Raw genomic sequence first — 23,352 nt, forward strand, 5'->3', positions numbered from 1 at the left:
ATACTTAGGTGTTACTTAGATTCCACTCTTACATTCAAAAGGCATATTAAAAAGATGTGCCATGTATTGAAATATAACATAGCTAACTTTAGACATATTAGGAATTCGTTAACAGTTGAAGCCTCTAAGACATATTTGAATGCAATGATTTTTTCTTATTTTCATTACTGCATATCATGTTGGTCTCAGGCAAACAAGACTGTCTTAAAACCAATTAGGTCACTTCATAAACAAGCCCTGAAAGTCCTGGACAGGAAATCACGACAGTATCATCATTGTGATATACGTGTTAAATATAAAATGTTAAGCTTTGACAACTCAATTTTGTATTCAGATGTCCATTTAGTGCATAAGATAATCCATAATGCTGCTCCTCCACCGTTGAAGAACTTTGTTCAGCTCCGCTCTGAGCAAATGAGCAGAGCTTCAAGGTCTGTTTCAAGGGGAGACTGTAGCGTCCCTAAACCAGGCTCTGCCTTTGCACAATCTGCTTTTTCTTTTAAAGCCATTAAAGAATGGAATGAGCTCCCTGTCAATCTGAAAACCTGCAAAGATTTCCATATTTTCTCCTGTGAAGTTAAAAAATGGATTTTAAGTAACCAGTCTTGTCAGCATTAATTTGACATTTTGATGACCTGTTTTTATATCTTTGGATATATGCATGTAATACTTTGATATTTGTATTCTGCTTTGTATTTTTTCCTATGAAATGTGCTATTGTGTGTGTGTGTGTGTGTGTGTGTGTGTGTGTGTGTGTGTGTGTGTGTGTGTGTGTGTGTGTGTGTGTGCGTGCACATATGCCTGCGTGGATGTCAGTAGGTTGTTGGTCCATTTGTAGTGGAGATGATAGGTTTTGCTCTGTGTTTTATTGTTTCTGTTCACCTGCCCAGGGACTACAGATGGAAATTAGCTAGCAGCTAAATCTGGTACAAAGCATCTTCTCTCTTTGTTTGAGATTAATGTATTTTGTGCATGGTCCCTGATATAAATAAACTCAATAAACTAAACTAAACTAAATTCATTGGTTACTCTGCACTCAAAGGTATTTATTTTCTTTCAGTTTCCTTTCTGTCATGTGATTTCTTTGAAACTGGTCTCTTCTGAGGTAGCAGTCTAGTGTAGTGAGGAGGGAGACCAACACTCAACCAGAGGACTCAGGTTCAAACCACTGTGTCAGCAAGCATCCATCCTGCTGAAGTGTCCTTGAGCAAGACGCTGAATCTGCACTGTGTGCTCATGAGCTCAGGAAGATGCAAACTAAGAAAACAGCTTTTCAAACACAACAGAAGATATAATAAATAGATAGATAGATAGATGTACTTTATTAATCCCCGGGGGGGGGGGGGGGGGGAATTTGGGTGTCACCAGCAGCATTACATAGAAAACATAGAGCATTAACAAAACAATAACAGACAATACAAACAACAAATTAATAACAAATACAGACAATCCCACACAGCAGGAAAAAGAAGGTAATATGTATACAAAAAAAAAAAACTAGATAAAAAGTCACTATCTCATTATCATCCGTAAGATGCAACCAGGCCACTATCATATCCTCCACACTCAGTCTCTGTATTCCCTATAGACATTTGTTAAAACATCTAATAGCAGCAGGAATAAAGGAGCGCCTAAACCTTTCTGTAGCACACCTTGGCAAAACAAGCCTCTGGCTGAAGGAGCTTCAGTACTGGGCAAGGAGGCAGTGCAAAGGATGGGAGGCATTGTCCAGTATCAGGTGGACTTTTGCCCTCCTCCTCATCTGCACTACTTCCTCCAAGGTGTTAGGCTGCATTCCAACCACAGATCCAGCCCTCTTAACCAGCTTATCCAAACAGCTAGCATCCCTCTTAGTGATGTTCCCTCCCCAACACACACAGGCATAAAAAACAACACTAGCCATAACACTTTGATAAAACATAAAAAGCAATTTGTTGCATACATTAAACGATCTAAGTTTCCTAACAAAGTACAGCCTACTCTGACCTTTTTTGTATGCTGCCTCTGTATTAACAGTCCAGTCCAGCTTGTTGTCAATGTGCACACCCAAAAACTTATAGAACTTCACAACCTCCACCTCAGCATCCTGAATGGAGACAGGTGTCACAGAGCTCTTTTTCCTTCTAAAGTCCAGAACAAGTTCTTTGGTTTTATTAACATTAAGTTGCAAATGGTTGCTACTGCACCGACGAACAAAGTCCTCAATGAGTTCCCGGTATTCCCCTTCCTCCCCCCTACTGATGCGTCCAACAATAGCTGTATCGAGTAGGTACTTTCTGGAGGTGGCAGCTCCCAGTGTTGTAGCAGAAGTCAGAGGTATACAACGTAAAGAGGAATGGAGACAGAACCGTCCCTTGTGGCGCTCCGATATTACTAATCAGCACATCTGATTTACTGCCCTGAAGCCTGACATACTGTGGACTTCCTGTCAGATAGTCAGTGATCCATGCCACCATAGCACTTCCCAGTTGCATCTTAATAAGTTTCTCTCGTAAAACCAGGGGGTGAATTGTATTAAATGCGCTTGAAAAATCGATAGAATCGAATCCTCACTATACTGTCTGTATTTTCCAGATGTGAATAGGCTGTATGAAGAAGAAATAAAATGGCATCCTCCACTCCAGTCTGCTCCCTATATGCAAACTGGAGGGGGTCCTGACAGTGTCCCACTTGAGCTTTCAATTGTCTCAGGACAATCCTCTCCAGAGTCTTCATGATATGTGATGTCAATGCCACCGGCCTGTAATCATTCAGGACCGCAGGACGTCCTTTCTTCGGCACAGGCACAATACATGATGTCTTCCAGAGAGTAGGTACTTTCTGGAGGTTCAGAGAGAAGTTAAATAGGTGTGCAAAGACAGAGCACAACTCATTCGCACATGATTTAAGAAGTCTGGGACTAATCCCATCTGGTCCCGCCGCTTTACTGGGGTGTATTCTCCTCAGCTCCCTCCTGACCTCCTCAGTAGAGATATGCAGAGGTGAGGATTGGTCTGAATTAGTTATATATTCAGGCAAGACCGAAGGTAGGGGGCACGATGGGGGCTGATTATCAAATCTATTAAAGAAGTGATTCAGTTCATTTGCCCTCTGTCTGCTTCCTTCATAAAATATAAAATGTATAAAATATAACAAAGTAAAAAAAAACAACATGAAAATGTATTGTACTGTGATAATAATCACTGCCTGGTCTTCCATCAAAGCACTTTGTTTAAATCATTTGACATTATTTTAATCATGCAGCTCACTTAAGAACAAATTAAAACAAATTACATGAATGGCCTGTCAAGAGGAAATTCACCACTTGAGGGAGGATAAAAAAGAAAAAACAAAAAAAACAAAAAACCTTCAACATGATGAAACATGACAGATATTATTTCAATCTCCTTTACATGTTAAATAGTTAAGTTTGTCTATTGAGCCAATCTGTGCACCATAAATGACAACAAAGGGTTAAAGATGCACATTAAGATATCCTTGTCACCATAGAGGGCCAACACATGCCCTCATTTGGTTTTTGGGGTTGTTTTAATCCATCAGCTTACTGTGATCCCACTGTGTCTGTGTATTTTTTCTAAATCATTGCACTTCAAGGCCTTAGTCAAATGCATTCTATATTTAGGCTAAAGCTAATAGAGAAACAAAAGCTGCTGCTGGTAGCAGCTTCACGGCAGCTTTTCAGCATTTGAGTTTTTAAAAGTCCTTTCTAATCTTTGTCTGTAAAACAAACACAATATTTCTATAAGGACCCCAAGGTTGTTCAAACATGTACCATAAGAGTGAAATGGCTCCCTGAATCCCCTCTGAGGCATCACAAGTTACATGACATAACAAGCCTGCTAGAGGGAATTAATCAAAACAAGAGGGGAAAGAAGTAGAAATCTATCACACAACATTCCACAATTATGATTGCTTATTGTGGTTTTATACAGCAGTCAACTTCAACACCATGAATCAACACAACATGGCTAACAATCTCCATAAAACATAATACATGGACAGAGTGATACAGTCCCACTCTGGGCACATCCAACACAAGATAAAACAATGTGACAAATTTTCAAACTCACTGAAGAACCTAGTGGCATAACATCACATGATGCATTACTTACGATATCCACTACATATATACAAATACAACAGATAATAAAAAACACAAATTGCCAAAAAGTGATCATACCATGAAGATGTTTTTTTTTTTTTGTAGAAATATTGCTGAATCTCTCAAAAGTTTCTTTTACTGAAAGCTCTATAGTAAACAGTATTTTATTATGCAATTGAACTGTCTTTTTATGCTGCAGTCAAGCAAGATTCACCATGTACATATTGCCATGTACACTCTTAAATGTTTGAAACTCAAATGACCATGGACAGGTTTACATCCTGTTGCGGAAGTCTTCTCCAAAGTCAATCATCTGTCTCAGTGCACACAGTATCAGTGAATCAGTGTCGTCATCTAAGCTGATTTCTGAGCTGTAGTTCTTCACAGGAAAGATGCGGTTCATTGGAATACCCAGCTTTGAACTGAATTCCTCCATCTAAGTTGAAAGAAACAACATTTCGGTTGACAAATGAATGTAAGGTGTTGACCTCGCAAGGTTTGTTTGCTCAAATACTGAGATCTTTTGACTGTAAAGATAAATTATATTCTAACTGAGGTTAGATTACCTCTGTACTATCTATCTATCTAGTCACCTTCAGAGACTCACCTTTTTCTTCAGGAGCTTGCTCTTATAGACATTTCTTATACTTTTATTGACCTCAGGACAGGCTTCATCAATTTTGGTGAGAATAGCCACTTGGGGAATCCCTGCAGATACAGAACAGAAACCTACTCAGTCCTTTAATATGTTTTTCGGGCAATTTGGTAACATTCACAGAACCCAATGTGGCACCAAGACTGCACACACAAAGCAATAAACACCCTGATGTTTGCTCTTACCCATGTCACTGGCTGCTACTCTGATGTCCCTCATCTTCCCAACGACTTCATCACTCAATCGAGATACTCCATCAGCAGGTATGACACACACCAGAACATGAACTTTGTCATCCACAGTGGGGCAACTGTTGTAGCCTTGGTCTTCCTTTGACAGTGTAGATATAGGATTGAACTGGAAAAGAATGCAAACTCCAGTTAAATAATAATACTTGCATGTAAACAGTATCTGTTATGTATTTTTCTGTGAACAAAAAAGTATTTCATGCAAAACAGATCACAGAACTGGACTATTTGCCTGAATGATGTCAAACAGAGTTGAAATAATGCTTTAATTAGGGGTCCAAGCACGTAGTGCTGGAACCTTATTGTATTTGCTGGAATTATTCTGCTTCTTTCTTTCTTTCTTTCTTTCTTTCTTGCTTTTTCTCTGCTAAAAGTATCTGCAGCTCAGAAACCGTAAGTCCTACAGCAACCATATTTGGCAGGTGGGCTCCTATGACCCACCACTACTCAGGCAGTCTGATGTCCCTCATCTTCTTTAGGACTTCTTCACTCAATAGAGATACTGTGTCAGCAGGTATGACACCTCACAACATCACACCGTGCTGGAACCCTATTGTATTTGTTGGAATTCATCTTTGTTCCTTCTTCTTTTTCCTCCACTTAAAGTATCTGCAAATCAGAAATCATAAGTCCTACAGCAGCCATATTTAGCAGGTGGGCTCCTATGGCACCCCACTACTCAGGCAACAAAAACTATATTTATTGGCCGCATGGTGGTGCTATAACAAGCAATTTTATGTTTTGGCCAATAATTATGAACCATTCATTGTAGAGAGAAAATTATTGTGTCTATAGATTCTTTGGAAGGTGCTGAGTCCAATGTCCTCCGTATTGGATTTTCCGCCATTTAGATTTTTTTTTAAATCACTTTTTTCGCAACTCCTCTGTTCATCTGATTCACACGAAACTTGGTGTGGATAAAAGTGCCATAAAGATAATTGATAGGTCAAACAGTTTGGCTTTTGTCAACCAATGAACTTTTAACTAAACATGCCCGAACACAAAATTGGCCATAACTCATTGACCATTCACCTAATCAGACCAAAATTTGAAACGCATGTTGAGGAGTGTTGCTTAAGTGCGCTCACAAACCACTAGTGAGCGCCACAAATGCAAAAAGTTTCCAAGTCGACTTTGTGGTTGTAATTGATGAAAATGGCCAGGGCTTATTACATGATAATCAAATTTCCATAGTTATTAGAATCAAAACTTCTAAAAATGTGTAAAAATCTCCCATATGCCCTAGAGAGTTGAAATTTTTAGGACACGTTAGCTTAAGTGGGGGTACCTACCCCCGATTCTGAAGTCGCCCCCCTCTGTTTATAACAAAAACTGACTGTGATCCCACAGTGTTATCCTCCTAAACCATACATTACAGAACATTTTAAAAAATGAATCGTCATACCTTAATTAGTAAACAGCCCAAAAATGATAATGATATCTTGATAACTGAGCGTATGGTAGATCGAAATGTCCAGCTGCAAATAGTTTGATAAATTGACAATGTGATGTGTTCAAGATATGTGTTTTAACAAACTAAAGACAAATGATGTCTGTACTCTCAAGATGATGTCTGTAAAGCCACGTTTAAATTGATTAATGTGGGACACTAATACAGTTGTAGTACTCTTTCTGAAGCTTTCAGCATAGGTGGGAGTATCACCTATGACCTATCACTTGTCCCTTTGTTTTATTTTCCCACTTAGACACACCAAAGAGGAATTTGGTGGAGTGGTTAAGCTACAGGTCTTAGGATCACAAGGTTGTGAGTTCAAGTCCCTGATATACCCTAATCACTTTGAAGTTTCATGAAAAGTAAATCAACACTAAATCACATAGTGCAGAAAACTCCCTAAACTCAAAGCAGGTGTTTGGCATAATCTGTCAAAGGCAAAATACCTGATTTGACATCACTGATTGGGGCGTGGCCAGAAGTGCACTATACTTTAAAGTTTAAACCCATAGAGAGCAGTGCAGCAACAATTTTCTAGCCCATGTGATTTAGTATTGATTTATTCGTTAATGGAGAGCACTATAAAGTTGCATGTGGTTAAGTGGTTAGCACTGTCAATCATAGGCTGTATCACAATACTTCTCCCTTTAGCTAGTTTCTCCTTCGAGAAACTGTAACACGAGGTTAGCTCTTATGTGGAAGATCGTGGGTTGAAATCCGGGCTTATCTTCTCCGTAGTCATAAACTGCCAAGAACAAGAGTCATATTTTCCAATAGAAAGTTTGGCCATTGTGAATAACTTTAACAATGTACCATGAACAATATGGGCACAATTAAATGATAAACTTGACAAAAGTCACAGGCTAACACAAATTGGTCAGAAGTAATCGACTGCATGTCCAATCTTCATGAAACTTGTCTGTCTATCATCTCTAAAGTTTTGTCTGTCTTTTCAAAGTGTGCTTGGACCCCACAATCGCCACTTGCAGCTATATTTCGATTTGATGATATGAACCAGACTTGAAAAAATGCATTAATTTTACCTTGTAACCGTCTCTCACATGTCCCTTCATGGCCAGTTTGATGTCTTCTGCACGGACACCTGTGTTAGTGTTGTTCTCAAGACCCATGATGTCATTGAAGATGAAAGGGTAAAAGGTCCTGGGGTTTCCTTTTTGGATTTTGTAGGTTGTGTACTGTAAAACATGTATAGAGGAAAGTGTATTTCATATATTTTTATCATCTATCAAAGTGCAGCAACAATAGTGTTCTCAATGTACACTGATAATAGCAACATTTAGCTACTTTTATTGTGGCATCTTCCAAAGCATCATGGTGACACTAATAATGGGACTAGTGCATGTGACCACTGAAACCAGTACCAGAAACCAATAAACTTTAGCCATAATCTGCATAGCATTTATCTGCAGAGCTTGCTCTTAACTGCACCAAATATGCGGAAGGGGATAAAATACACAGCAGTTTCTCATGGTTGAAAGTAGATAGATTAAAATGTAGCTTACATACTTGTACTTAGGCTACTATCAGAATCAGAATCAGAATCTCTTTATTCGCCAAATGTACAATGTACACAGGAATTTGACTAGGTGATACAGCGCAGTAAAACACGAAAATAGCAGAATAAAACAAGAAGAGCACACTAAGATTACGTAAAGTGAAAGTAAAAGGAGAAACATAATAAAATTGGCGACGTGGTGAGCGGTCGGGGGATGAGGTGGGAGCTAGGATGGGTTGTTGAGGAGAGTGATGGCCTTAGGGAAAAAACTGTTCAGGTGTCTGGTGATCCTGGTCCTGATGGAGCACAACCTGCGGCCGGATGGAAGTTTTCTGATGAGGCAGTGAGCCGGGTGTGATGGGTCCGCCACTATCCTACTAGCCCGCTTCCTGGCTCTAGCTTCATGCAGAACACTCACAGGCACCTGTTCCTGGCCTGTGAGCCGGCTCGCTGTTCGCACGATACGTTCCAGTCTGTGTTTGGTGTGGGCAGAGGATGCGGGGTACCACACAGCGATGGAGGAGGTGAGGACACTCTCGATGGTGGCTCTGTAGAACTGGGTGCGGACTTTCGAGGAGATGTTCATCTTCCGGAGCAGTCTGAGGAAGAACATCCTCTGGTGAGCTCGCTTGATGACATTAGATGAGTGTGTCTCCCATTTCAGGTCGCTGGTGATGGTGGTACCCAGAAACTTAACAGACTCTACCACCTTTGCAGCTGCATTATTGATGAGTAATGGAGGATGTGAGGGCGGGTGTTTCCGGAAGTCCATGACCATCTCCACCGTCTTGTTGACATTGAGCTCCAGGTTGTTTTCTGTACACCATGCTGCCAGCTGTGACACAGTGTTCCTGTAGGCCAACTCATCGTTGTCCTTGATGAGGCCTAGGACCGTGGTGTCATCAGCAAACTTGACCAGCTTGATGGAGGGGTGGCTGGAGGTGCAGTCATTGGTGTACAGAGAGTACAGATATGGAGAGAGAACACAACCCTGTGGGGCTCCAGTGCTGGTGGTGAGTGGAGCAGACAGGTGGGTGCCAAGCCGTACCTGTTGCTTCCTGTTGGTCAGGAAGTCCGTAATCCACTCGCAGATGGGGCGGGGTACCTGCAGCTGTAGCAGCTTGGTGTGCAGATGGTCGGGGAGGATAGTGTTAAAGGCTGAACTGAAGTCCACAAACAGAGCCCTGACATAGGTGCTGGGCGTGTCCAGGTGCTGTAGTATATGGGGGAGGCTGAGGTTAACAGCATCATCCACAGAGCGGTTAGCTCTGTAGGCGTCCAGAAGGGGGTCTGTGATTGGTTTGAGGAAGGACAGGATGAGTCTTTCGAAGCACTTCATGACTACAGATGTCAGAGCAACGGGTCTCTAGTCATTCAGGCACGTAATTCTGTCCTTTTTTGGAACTGGGACGATGGTGGCTGCTTTGAAACAAGGTGGCACAAAGCAGCCACCATCGTCCCAGTTCCAAAGAAGGACTTATAAACTTGGCAATGCAACATTTTTGTTTTCAAGTATCCTATACCAGTGGCAGACACAATGAAACTACAAGACAAGTTATAGAGGGATATTTAGGGCTGTAATTTATAGAGCTACGTGTGCATAGAATAATCTTCATTATTATATAGTGTGCAGTCTAATAACAATGACAAGATTTCAGATTCATTTGCACCTGAACCATAAGGTCTATTTTTTTTCCCTCAGATTCCTTGGCTCAAAACAAATCTATTGCACATACGGGTTTTCATTTCAACCATGATAGGATTTTTTACATTATTTTCAATTTCATGCAAAACCTATTTTTCACTATTTCCCCCGCAAAGTTGATCCAATCTCAACTAAATTTTGCACACAGCATATATGGACTTCCTAGATTATGACGATTACCCGGAGTTTTGAAAATCCAAATCCATGTTTGGCCATGGTGTACAAACTAAGTTGACAGTGAAGACATGCAAACAGGATGCGAGGCATAATTCCAAAAAGCTTCATAATTCATTCATACATGAGTCACCAAACTTCAGATACATATTTGGAATGGACCCCAAAGTGTGACCAACCACATTTAGTTGCATAGTTGTGCCGCCATCTGGCCAACCATGCAATAACAACTATTTTTTTTTTATTTCTCCTACAAAGTTGACTCAATCTCCACCAAATTTTACAGAACAGCATGATTGAGCTGCCTACATTATGTATTTTTCACTGATTTGTGATAGTCACAACTGGCCTTGACACATGAATAAAGTTGATGATGGAGATGCACAAACAAGATGTGAGGCATAATTGGAAAATGCTGCATGTTACTGAGGCAACAAAAATTAACCCAATCAGCCACATGGTGCTGCTACAACATGCAATTTTACATTTGGTCAATAACTCCTAAAATCCTCTGTATGCAAAACCTTTTTTTTTCCCCCACACAATTTTGATACTCCTAATCATTTGGCTGTGAAACACAAATGAATTTGACAGTGAAGACATTCAAAAAGGAAATGAGGCATAATTCCTAAATGCTTGATGCTGGAGCAACCAGCAGCAATGGCTGTTGCTTAGTTAATCCACACAATCAAAAGTTATTCGTACTTTTTTGGTGAAACTGTGAACAGATGCTGAATCCACCAAAGCTGCACCCGTCATTCTGCCTTGCATGATAGTGTTGACAGAGTTGATGAAACTGGACTTCCCAGCACCAACTGGCCCATGAAGCAGGATTCTGAGACGTTTGACCTTTTTGTTGTGAGGTTGGTAAGCCTTCACATACTGTAGGTATCTCTCTTTGTCACTGTTCAATAAAGAAAAGACTAAGATTAGATTTACTTTCAATTTTACAAATGGTGCATATTTAATGGTTGGTTGTCACAGACAACAACTACTTAACCAGGATGTTACTGAGACAGTACAAATGTACTTCCTTTTTAACCTACAACAAACAACAACAAAAGTAAATAAAACCAACAAGACAAGAAACAGTCACAACCACAGAATTTGAATGGATAGAACGGCCTTTCCATTGTTCTCTATGGTATTTTGGCTAGTACACCAAAAAATGGCGTCTATGGTTAGTTTCTATGATGACAACGGAAGTCTGGCCATTAATGCCGTAAAGTGTGTCACACCGGCTGCCACACAGCGTGAGTGGGTAAGCTTTGTAATGTTACAAGACTAACGTTAAATTAATAAAATGTGATGACTTACCAACAGTAATATAGCGCGATTAAACCCAATCGGTCCAAGCAGCTCCGCTGACAGCAAAGCGACGGAGATAGGGCAACGCCAGTTTTCCACTGTTTGATCCTCGCTGCGACTTGCTGTAAGTCGGGTTATACGGAAGCGAGGCCAGCGGTACCATAGTGGTTTTATTTTATGGAACGGTACACATTAAAATGGCCGCCGCTCCGACCATCCAGGAGCATCGATTTGAATGGGAGGGACCGTTCTATCCATTCAAATTCTGTGGTCACAACAAATTATCTTGTGCAATTTCAGTTTTGTGTTAAGAAACAGAAACACACATTCAGGGCACAGTGGCATGACACAGACTGTTTACACTTACTCACCCCCATTGCATTTTCCTCCATGGTTCACTTCATTTACATATCTTACAAGGAGAAGGTGGGGGGGTTGGAGGTCGGCAAGGTCCTAGAAAGTAAGATAATTAGGGAATATGTAAACATGTGCAATACTTTGGCCAAATATTTGAACAAACACTTTATTCATTGCCTAAAACCAATTGTGTGCATAACTTTGAGACTGAATACCTTGATAGAAAAGAGAGTGAATATTGCAATCTTATGTTAGGCTACATTGTAGGCTCACAGCTGCTATAATGGGTTGTTGCAACTTGCAATAAAAAAAAAATAATTCAATATGCTGCAACAGTGAAATATTTATGTGTATTTGTCTCTTCTAAGCTGATACCAAGCTAAAACTAAAATTTAAGGTTAATATTTACTAGAGTCTGAAATAGCAAAAACAATATAATGTGTCTTATTTTCCTCCATGGTTCACTAAAATTGCACATGTTGATTAAAATGTCTGCAATATTTTAAAGAAATAACTTAATCAACATCAAAGTTTTGTTTTTTGCATATCTTACTAGGCGGGGGGGTTGCAGGTCGGGATTTTTTTCCTCCCATTGCTAGAAAATAAGAAAATTAGAGAATATGTAAACATGTGCAATACTTTGGTCCAATATTTGAAGAAACTATTTATTCATTGCCTCAAACCAACTGTGTGCATAACTTGTGTGAGTATTTGAAAACTTGTATTACTTTGTAGGCTTACAATATCTACAATGGGTTGTTGCAATGGAAAAATAACTCAACATGCTGTAAAAGTGATTTTTTTGTTTTGTTTATGTATTTGTTTCATCTTTAACTTTAAACTAAAATTACGTTTTTTTGTTTAATTTTTAGTTGACTGTGTATATGAAAAAACATTTTAGTGAATTCAAATAGCAAAACCAATATAACTACAGTGTGTTAAAGTTGAAAGGAAACTGAAAGAATATTCTCCAAAACTAACAAATTAAAACTAACCAAAGTGAAATAAAAATCAACACCATTTTGTCACTTTAAGTATTTTGATCAAAAGAAAAAGAAAATTAAGGACAGAAGACAGAAATGAATCTATTGTATCTATGAATTCACTGCTACAGTACATAAAATCTGCCCTTTGTAAAGGTACTGGGTAAAGCTCCATCATAATAATACTAGAACTGAAACTAAACAAAACTAAATAAAATTAGTAAAACATTATCAGAAAAAAAAAGACAGCCAGAAATAGTTCACCAAAAAGAGGGTTTCACAAGTTCACAACAACCAGCACTAGTTGTATGGGGAAAAAAGTTCCCTCTTTGAGTGTAGTAGAAATGTAACACCATTTCTGAAAACCGACACAACAATAGTAAACAATAATCTATTTTCCTACCAAACATGAGGATAAACATCATCGATTATCAATCCATACCTCTACTGTTGTAGTACTGGAATGATGTGGAGCTTCAATGATACTGAGAGAGATCAATTTTTCCTTTTAAATCTCCCCACTTTATCTGTCGTTTCATTTCATTTTCACTATGATAAACCATGTGACTTAAAAGAAATCCACCACAGTATCTTGTAGACCTTTATGACACTCATAAACCCAATTAGCATTGGTAGTGCCATGGGGGGGGGGTTGATTATGGCCACCGTTGTTTATGGCTGTGCTGATAAAAGCCTATGTTTATGGTAACATAACATTTAGGTTACAGCTTTAAGGGTTAGGGTTACATCTTTAAACATCTTTAAAGCTGGGGTTATTTTAGAACCATTTTGGTTATATTTGTTGAAATTCTTTTTACATCCCTACAGCTATCAATAAATCAAATGCTCTGAGAAAAAATCTGGTCTCTGTGGCTGGCTGTCCCAGGTCCTCTGGGCTAGAATGAAAACCAGCAGTACTCGGGGTCCCGAGGCACGGAGTTGGGAACCACTGTCCTATTCTATATCCAATATTACTACACTAACATTATTCCACCCTTTTTACACTCCAATTATACCAGTTGGTTCATGGATTCACGAATTTGTAAAATATTCTATGAATTTATGACAGTTAGTAGAAATGTTAGATGACCAACATAATGTTCTTTAGCCACTGTGAGCTGAGTAGGGGAGACTAATGATGACTCAAACACACACACACACACACACACACACACACACACACACACACACACACACCAATTAAATGATTTGTTATAGCTTTAAAATCATATCTTGTTGTAAAACTGTAATCCTGTACCTCCGCCATGTACTCTTATTTCCTTTCTGTCGTGTGATTTATTAGAAACAGGTCTCTTCTGAGGTAGCAGTCTAGTGTAGTGAGGAGGGAGACCAACACTCAGAGCACCCATCATATCACATATCACTGTGTCAGCAAGCATCCACCCTGCTGAAGTGTCCTTGAGCAAGACGCTGAATCTGCACTGTGTGCTCAGGAAGATGCACACTAAGAAAATAGCTTGAGGGGGGAAGGGGAGAGGATAAAAGGGTACAGATAAAGAAAAACCCTCAACAGAAAAACATTGGACAGTAATATACATAGTATAAAAGAAACATCTAAAAATCACAACAAGCAGTGAAATACAATAAGAAGGGGCCAGGGCAGCTAACAGAAAATACTGTAGGAGGCATAATGGAAGGGCAACAGGCAATACGTGAGAGGAAACGTGTCAAAGAAACATACTGTAGAGAATTAAAGACACTCAACTATCAACATCCCTTCAGCACTGAACAAACGCCACAAGGCAGAACTATGGAAGGCACCTGAAAATCTGTTTTTATTTTTCTATTGATATATTGATCAGTTTATGTCCATTGTTTAACAAATTACAAATTTGCCATTGATCGCCAAGTCACACCTCCCCTCTATTCAATGCATGTCACATTTGTCATTAGAATTGTTATTATTATATTGAAAATATTGTCAGGATTTCTGACTGTGGAAATAACCTTCAAATTACCAGTCAGTGTACAAAGTCACAATTAAATGAGTGAACAGCCATATTCAGTGTTCTAAATGTTCTGGTCAGTATTAAAGGAATGCAGTACAGAAAGTAGGACTATAATAGTCCACAGATCTGTATTAAGCGCTGTGTGCTTCCCTCCAGGTCACATTCAGGACAGTCTCACATACGCTTGTGTATGTAGACGACTTTATTGCAGGTAGGACAGCGATGCTCCACATCTTGACAGGAGTCCATGCAGAATGGGATACAGCAACAGAGAAAGCACCTGAAGGAGGAAGCAAAGGGAATTTCTCTAGCCTCGCTTTGAACTGATAAAGAATACAATTGTAGTTTGCAGGTCTTTGCTTAATTGCTTAATCAGGAACGTGCAATAAGGAAGGACAGTCATATACCTGACATGAGCAATTTCATAGTGTGCTTTAATCTGAATGTGATTTTCCAGTTTTGTTCCTAAATGAAATATCTCTTATGAAAAAAGTGACACCTACTCCTACAACATGATTGATAGCATAAAAATAAAAAATGTTTTGCCTCTTTTTAAAAGAATGTAGGTAACTTCAGTTTTTGGTTGACAAAATAAAATAAATAGAGGATCCTCTGTAGTTTAGAAATATTGAATGATGAACTTCAGAGAATGTTGTTTTTGTTTTTTGTTTTCGATTGACAAGCTTTTTGAAATAGAAATAGATCTCTTCATTTGCTGTCAGATTAGGATTGTGCAATAAGGAAACCTTTTATGAGATGTGAAATGGTCAGTGTCATGGTGTACTTTAATCTGAATCTTCCATTAGATCTCTCTCTCTCTCTCTCTCTCTCTCTCTAGATAGATAGATAGATAGATATTTTCCAGGCTCAACTGCTCTTTGAGGGTTAGGGTTAAAGGGCTACCGTCTCCACTAGAAACCAGACGCTCCAGTGTGCCTGGCTGTTCTTACCCAAAGATGGCGAGGCCGCCACAGATGAGCCAGGTCATCAGGCCTGCTTTGCGCTCTGTCTTGGTGACAACCGTCTGCTGGCAGTGGGGACAAATGGTCTGACCCGGGACGTCCAGCAGTGTGGGGGTCACCACCAGGTGGGTCACTGAGGAGAGAGACACATAACACACAAAATAGAGCCTTTGTCTGTTTCCTATTCCCTTGTATCCTCCTGTACAACTTGAAGCTGTCCGCCCCATTTGACTAATTCCAGGATTTGATTAGGATTATAGAATTGGATTATACAGTAGATTTGATTACATTTTTCATTCTCACTTTGATTGACTGAATGTTTGATATCAGGACTGGCTAGCAAAACTTGAGCTTGAAATATCTTGAAAATCTGTAAATACTGTGCAAGATGAACCTGTAATTTGGATTACATCGGATCAGAAAATTGCAAAGAGATTATTTTAAGAAGTCATATCCTTGTATAATCTTTGTCAGTATTTACCTGTTACTGACCAGATTGGGGCCTTAAAGAATGTAACATTGACTGGTCAGGCTGATAGACTTGTATGATAACATCTGTGTGACAGCTGCCATTTGAAATATGGAAGGTTAGCAAATGGGGAGAAAGGAAAGACATGAAATTGTTGAAGCATTTGATTCTGCCGTGAGGATGAATGCTGACCTCTGGTGGATATGTGCAAGCACATACATGGAGAACACATGTACACAGAGCCGGTTCAGTGTGAACTATTCAGTGCACACACAGCAAACAGTAAGTAACAGTAAGCACTTTCCCCTCCACCTGTGCTGTGTACCATAGCAAGCATTGTTTAAAAAAAAACCATGTTATATGACATTCTCAGCATACCATATTCAGTGAAGCCTAAACACTGGCACGTCTAGTTCACTGATACATAAGAGAGCCTGTGTAGGACATAATTCACTTTGTTTGCACATAAGAAACACTCACGCATACATGCTACCAACTACTCACGTATGAAATATTCACATACACACACAAAATATATATAAATATATGAAATACTTGCACATATACGTACGTATGTATAAAATACTTGCATTATACTGTATATACAGTATGTGTGTGATTGTCTCGTAAGTGTGTGTGTGTGACTTCTCCTTTAAAATAATAGCAAACAATTAGTCACTTTTGAAAAGAAAAAATAATACTATAATATAAAATGACAAAAATCATGTCAAAATATTTAGTTGAATCATGAGATTACAAATGGAGTGAAATTACAGTATATCTGTAAAGTATATCACTACTGTCTTATGAAAACCTTGTAACTCCAAATTTGGTGATGTTCATGGTTTAGCCTCAACTGAAGGATTACATGGATTACCTGCATGGGTTGAGAAAATCCTATGACCCTAGGGTTTGCAAAATACTTTCAAAACCAATATGGATAAATCCAAAGATGCATGGTGGTCACACTAAAAGCAAAGATGATTTTGTTCGTCCCTGAAAAGTTGACATTTTGGAGATACAAGGTTTTCATCCGACAGTGACAACATACAAAAAAAAATATCATATGATTTCATGATGGCGTGCCTTCTTCTTTAGACATTAACTAATGTAGTTTTCTCATTCTTAGAAAAAAAAACAAAAAAAAAACAAGATCTGACAAAGATGTGTCATTGTGGTGGCCAGTTAGGAAGGCATTGTTGCTATTGTATATTGCATACTGATAATTTTGGTTGTTTATTATCGGGGAGTGGGGCGGGGCTGAAATGTATTGGCTGCATTAACTCGACAAGACCAGCAGAGTCCGCCAACACTTTGTTTAGAAAAGTGCTTTATAAATAAAGTTATTATTATTATTATTATTATTAACTACACCATTGGCTGTAATTTCATAAAGAGAGGTCTATTGTCTTGCAGTCAGCCAGGTTTGCCATGTGGCCTGTGTTGTAATTTAACTTACCAAGGCATCCAAAGTAAACGGTAAACTAGAGTTCATTGTTGCTGCCTCGTTATTTCTCATGTACCCAAAATATTCAAGTTTGACTTTTCTGTTGTGTAATACTTTTTGCAAATCAACTGTATTTGTATTGTCTTTACAGTTAGTCTTCTTACTCATTGAGGAACGGAGCATGGTCTGTCCTCATGAACGAGCATGAGCACAAAATCAACAGAGGGAATTTATAAAACAGTCTTGTGCATTCCTGCGTGGGATTACCTCACCCGCACCACGAATACCTAATTGTACAAGAATGTTGAGCATGATCTCTTTTTGGTGTCATGCTAAAAGTCCTCATGGCCGTGTTATGGATCATATTTTGTCGTACGAGACCATCAATGAGAGGAAGTAACACTAAAAATACTGCAATATTGTGAGTAGTGTAATTGTGAGAATTACAACACATGCTTCAAGTGAGAAGCAACAAGCAATATTCTATCTGTGACTATGTACCACAGGAACAAACACTGAACAATAGTTTTGTGTCACTCAAACAAGCTACAAATGCTCTATTCTTCAACTATTCAAATCAGTTTGGAAGAGCACTCAGGACCTCACCCACTGCCTTTGTTGGCCTGTGCAGTGCTGGTTCTCAATTCACAAAGCTGAACTGAAATTGGCTAAAAAGTCTAATACTGACAGTCAGTCTGAGGCCATCTGTTGCAGTGAAAATGAAAAGGAAACACTGTGATTTACTGTACTGTGTGTGTGTGTGTGTGTGTGTGTGTGTGTGTGTGTGTGTGTGTGTGTGTGTGTGTGTGTGTGTGTGTGTGTGTGCGAGAGAGAGAGAGAGAGAAACCTGCGTGTGTATGTGTGCATGTGCCCGTGTGTTGTGAGCTGCTGCTGTCAGGTATGTAACCATGCAAGTATGCATGCATGTCTATATTATTATTTTCATAGATGAATCAGCACTATCTTGGATTGCCACTATTTAACAGACTGTACATGCACGGCCTCACCTGTTGTGACAGGTGCAGCTGCAGCCGGAGGAGGGTGAACACCTAGCGGACCGAACAGACAGATCAGGACCATTCAGAACAGACACTTCAATTAGTCATCATCGCTTACTAAAACAGCCAACTTTATATAAACTGCCTACAGGGAAACTACCTACAAGTCATGTACCAGTAATCTGCCAAGGTGTATTTGTGTACTTTGGTAGGATGTTTTGCTTGCTTTGTTTTCCTTTCCTTTGCTTTCCTGGCATTCTTTGAGAGTGGTTTTGTGTATATTGGCTATATACAGGCTATACACAGCATGCTTCAAGAACAATTACATGTTTGTTTTTTTGTTGCTGTTGTTTTGTTTTTTTTACACTGGCCTCACTTCACCTCATGATGATTCAGAAAAAAATACTACCGTTGAACTCAGTTAGAGGAATAGATTCCAAATTAGTGTTGCTAGGGTTAGGAAGGTAAGGGGGAAATTAACTCCCCTGTCAGGGTTTCAATGACATCTCAGAAGTGATCATCCTTTAAATTAGGCAGTGGCCACAGACACTGACCTCCCTGGTACCCGGGGGAGGCAGGGAAGCCAGGCTGAGGGTAGATCCCTGGCTGAGGCACTGCTGCACCCCCGTAGTTTATCGGCGGCCCGGGGTAGGGTGGCGCCGATTCCTGTGGTGGGTATCCTTTCTCCATCTTCAAAGATCTTTACTGGAAACAAGAAATGTGTATTACTCATTTTTTGAAGCATGTAGAGCTACTGACTCAAAAGCAAAAGCAATAACCTTTAAGGAAGAATTTCATTAGAAAGAGGAGGTGAAAATGATAACATATAGAGAAATTAACTTCAGAATAGATTTTCAGGCAAAGATGTCAACTCATCCACTGAATATGAATCATAAATGCCACAGTTGTTATTTACATATTTATATTGCATTTCCCTAGCTATCAAAGCTATTGCTGCCATGGCAAATATTTGCATAATTGTGTAGTTTCAACACACACTGACTGTGTATTCCTTATTTTGTGAAGTGTACATTTAAACTGGAGACAGTCACTGCTGGAGACATCCTCAGCATTGTATGTGTGAGTTTGTAACCATCACATGTTGAAAAACAATATGTAAAAAAAATATAATATGGGAAAATGTAATTTTAGTGGTTAACACAATAGAACCTCACAAATATTTCCAGTGATGATGGATGTCTTCAAAATGCATTTATAAAATATTTAAGTGATGTATTCACTGTTGTTGCATATTCCTATATTCAAAAAGCTCAAATCAGACTGGCTTAGTGCACGGTCACTGGACACATAAACAACAGCAGAAAGAATTAAGGAACAGCGTGACCATTTCTGGTGGAACTAGACTGACATTTCAAGGGGAACTACACTAAATCAATAGTCTCAAACCCCTTGCAATCCACACAAACATGAGCATTTATCAGTTGTAACTAATGAGACATAAACACACATACCAATAGCAACAACAGCGCAACCTACCACACCTACCATTCTCTAAAGTGCAGTGGGAAAATTTGGGTTATAGCTTCAAAGAAATAGTAATAAGCTAAAGAGTAATAGCTCTTGTTCGAACGTAGCAGGACAGCAGCAATTTACAGTATGTGCTGAATGGGAAGGGTGTGGGGCAAGGGAAGGCAATGATGGAGCTCCTAGTCAACCACTTTACATACACATGCACTTTGCTGTTCTCATATAATGTTCAAGTGTCTCTCTCTCTCTCTCTCTCTCTCTCTCTCTCTCTGTCTCTCTCTCTCTCTCTCTCTCACTCTCTCTCTCTCTCTCCCCAGAACCTCATATTGATTTGAAAATAGCCTCCTTCAGTGATGAGGCCCACATGCATTAGTGTGCCAACTCACTCCATAGTGAGTCTTATTGTGCAGTAAATGTGTATTATGTAATTTTAGCATTGTATGGCTTAGTACTTAGTCTGTATTGTGACAATATAAGTTGGATGTAGTGTGACAGTCTATCCTGATGTGTTGGTTGCTCTTAGTGAATAGGCCCAGTCAGTCTCTGTGAGCATTCCTGTGGTTCATTATAAATCCATACTGAAGCAATTAGAGCAACATGATCCGGACACTCAGGTGATCAAGCACTCTCGTTCACCACACTAATGTATTTTGGGCCACACCCTAGTTAAGTTTGCTGTTACGCATGGTAGCTCCAGGCTTACAACATTAAGAAAGACAAAATTCAAAATACTTTTCATGGCAAAAATTCACTGGGTGTAGATGCTCTTAAGCAAAGCCCAACTGATTCTATAAGAAACTTTACATGTGTTTGACAAATAGTATCAGCTATGTCAGTGGTACTATAGCATTCAGACCACACACACGCAGACACAGACCATAGCTTTAACACAGCGGAGATAACAGCTGACAGCAATACGTTCTGCATGACCACACGATGACCATACCGCTACGACTCCAATCTAAACTGACTGACAGAGCTCTTTCCTCTAATTTCCTCAACACGTCTGGGTTGGATCATAGCCATGCATATCTATAAGCTGGGATCCCAGAACCACTTACCCCTCGCTTTCCATCAACAACGAAGCTGAAGCTGCCTCGTCCTGGGAGAGGCAGGAAGAAACAAGAAGAAACTGAGACAGAACAGAGGGAGGGGACAGGGAGAGAGAGAGAGTGAGATAGAGAGAGAGAGAGAGAGAACACCACTAGAGAGAGAGACGGAGTGATGCGAGTGAAAAAGAGAGGGGCGGTAAGGCTGAGAGAGGAGGACTCTTCCCGCACATAATAAAAATGTAGCCCAACCCACCCTCTGTTACTCTTCCATATGTTGGTCAAATGTTGTGGAACAAAGAGTTGTGCAATAACAGAGAGAGAGAGAGGGAGAGATGTGTTTGCTGTAGGTTTTCAGTGTTTTCTTAGTTGACTTAACACAATGTCCCACATGATTCATTTTCATGGTGACACCCATGGCAAACTCACGTTAAAGAATGTGAACCAACATGTCACTGCCAAAAGGTATTATCCCCTTCCAAGGCCTTGCAGCCCCCAATATACCTCCGATAAGCCTGTCCACACTCTCCACTTCTTGATACAGTTCACCTAACCCTCTGTGTGTTTCCACATGTAATGATAGGAGGAGGATAATATATTTTGATCATTGTCGCCCCCACCCCAAAACCACTTTGCTTCACAGCATTCTACACTTCTCTCACCTTTCTAGAGGCGAGGAAGCGAGCAAACTAAAGTGTGAGTGCTTTTGCAAACCTACAAACCTTGCAAGTTCAAGAGCTATCATGAGAAAACTGGAGAAAATCATGTGAGAATTAAGAGTCCTGTTGTTGATAAAATAAAAGTATAAAGTGTTCTTCTTTTCAGTGATACATGAACCAACACTCAGTACAGTCTCAGATTACAAAAACAGCTGTTATGATTATATTCTACGATGCTGAATGTTGTTCTACTCCAGCAGTCTCACTTTCATAACAGTTTCAACAAACTGATATAAACCTTCTAATCACATGGTACATAGTGTGTACCATAAACGCTGGAGCTTAGGTTACCTTAATGTTGGTATTACATCTCAATAGACATTAATTGAGAAATTTCTTCTTGAAAGTTATTTGCTGATTAACACTGACAGTGGTTACACTTTAACAGAAACTTTTTAGCACAGCAACACAGAAGGAAATAAGCTATGTGGTGTAGTACACCACATAAACAAGCTATCAATACGCTGAGGGTGTGTGCCTGGAAGTCTGCTCTGTGGCTGCCTTTGCTGCTCATCAGCCCTGGTGTTATCTTTGGGTACTGACTTGTAAGTATTAGCCTCATATTTGATAAATGCCATCTGGTCAGGGAGTAGAGCTGCTTCTAGGAAGGAATTTATCAGATTGTTGCCATAAAATACCAAAATCACATAAAACCTGTCATGCAGGACAAGAATCAAATGTTTAACCTGTTTTACCTGTTTTAGCCTCGCCTGTCTTGAGAGCCCTTGCGAGTGGACAGAATATGAGTAGGCGAAGGCAGTAGATTCAAGCTTCTCATAGTTTGTTACCACAGCATTCCCAGACAGATGTTTTATCCAGTGTACAAAACCAGATCAGAATTAGAGATGAAGTCATCCTGTAGGCCATGTCTGGGTAATGATCATGCTTCAATGGTATCTAAGCAGTCATCATGTGTCTGTTGTTCCTCTTCCTTCTCAGTGCATTATAGTGGCTGGATTTTAGCTAACACATCTAGCAAAGGAAATAACAGAGCAGCTTTCCCATTAGCTGAACCTATAGAGACTGTGATATGTTGTGTTTGGACTGCATGAGAAGTATAGAGTGTTAATGGGGAAGACGTGACTAGTGGTGCTGTGCTTGTGACAGCTAGGGCTGCTGCTGTGACTGTCCCAAGACATGCTGGTATTCCACTGGCAACTGGAACTAATATGTGGTAATATGGTTTACCATGTGATTGTGTCAGCGCTGCTTGGGCATAACTCTCATGCTCATGTGACTACAGGGAGAATGGCTTGTAGTCAGGTAAGCTTAAGGAAGGTTCTGGAAAAATGCTTCCTTTGCATCAGGGATCCATTTAATTTTGTCAGATTTACCTGGTCCTCCTTACAGACATTCAAAGGTGCAGCTATGCATAACCTGGTATCCACTGCCTAGGAAGTGTTTCACACCTCCTACTGTAGTTGGGCATGGTGCATTAGCAATGGCTGCCGTTCTCTTTGGTGTGAGGATATGCTGGTCCTTTATGGGCCAATCCAGTTAGCAGAGTTTCAAATCTGCCAAATGAGTGTCTATATTGGGGTAATTAAGCAACAAGTCATTTACAAACTGGACCAAATCCCTATATAATGCTTGTGAAAATAGAGAGAAGCTCTCTATGTAACCCTGTGGAAGCCTAATCTAAGTTTTATTGCATACCCTGATATGTAAATGCAAAAATATACTGAGTCTGGATGTATGGGAATGGACAAGAAAGCAGAGCATAAATCAATAACAGGAAATATGTTACTT

General features: G+C 39.7%; 2 protein-coding genes across 2 annotated transcripts; both read right to left on the minus strand.

The window, feature by feature from the left end:
- Positions 1 to 4,198: 4,198 nt before the first annotated feature.
- LOC139914231 (interferon-induced protein 44-like) lies at positions 4,199 to 11,555 on the minus strand. The gene is made up of 6 exons (XM_078284477.1): positions 11,533 to 11,555; positions 10,559 to 10,757; positions 7,502 to 7,654; positions 4,943 to 5,114; positions 4,710 to 4,810; positions 4,199 to 4,538 (listed from the first exon to the last, which is right to left on the minus strand). Exons 1-6 carry the CDS (start codon positions 11,541 to 11,543, stop codon positions 4,377 to 4,379), a joined length of 798 nt encoding a protein of 265 aa, XP_078140603.1. The 5' UTR covers positions 11,544 to 11,555; the 3' UTR covers positions 4,199 to 4,376.
- A 2,716-nt stretch (positions 11,556 to 14,271) lies between these two features.
- On the minus strand, positions 14,272 to 21,028 carry LOC139918677 (lipopolysaccharide-induced tumor necrosis factor-alpha factor homolog). Its single transcript, XM_071908099.2, has 5 exons — positions 20,897 to 21,028; positions 18,902 to 19,052; positions 18,357 to 18,398; positions 15,422 to 15,566; positions 14,272 to 14,751 (listed from the first exon to the last, which is right to left on the minus strand). Exons 2-5 carry the CDS (start codon positions 19,035 to 19,037, stop codon positions 14,646 to 14,648), a joined length of 429 nt encoding a protein of 142 aa, XP_071764200.1. The 5' UTR covers positions 19,038 to 19,052; positions 20,897 to 21,028; the 3' UTR covers positions 14,272 to 14,645.
- Between the last annotated feature and the right edge of the window lie 2,324 nt (positions 21,029 to 23,352).

The sequence above is a fragment of the Centroberyx gerrardi genome, chromosome 7, assembly GCF_048128805.1.
Source record: "Centroberyx gerrardi isolate f3 chromosome 7, fCenGer3.hap1.cur.20231027, whole genome shotgun sequence".
Lineage (NCBI taxonomy): Eukaryota > Metazoa > Chordata > Actinopteri > Beryciformes > Berycidae > Centroberyx > Centroberyx gerrardi.

Excerpts from the sequence above, each read along its gene's own strand:
- LOC139914231 (XM_078284477.1), bottom strand. Across the intron at positions 7,655-10,558 it reads TTCACAGTTTCACCAAAAAA|TACACAACCTACAAAATCCA; the intron begins GTACGAATAACT and ends CATGTTTTACAG. Across the intron at positions 4,811-4,942 it reads AGTAGCAGCCAGTGACATGG|GGATTCCCCAAGTGGCTATT; the intron begins GTAAGAGCAAAC and ends CTGTATCTGCAG.
- LOC139918677 (XM_071908099.2), bottom strand. The coding sequence starts at position 19,037 with ATGGAGAAAGGATACCCACCACAGGAATCGGCGCCACCCTACCCCGGG. Across the intron at positions 15,567-18,356 it reads AGCTGCACCTGTCACAACAG|TGACCCACCTGGTGGTGACC; the intron begins GTGAGGCCGTGC and ends CTCTCTCCTCAG. Across the intron at positions 14,752-15,421 it reads GGCGGCCTCGCCATCTTTGG|GTGCTTTCTCTGTTGCTGTA; the intron begins GTAAGAACAGCC and ends TTCCTCCTTCAG.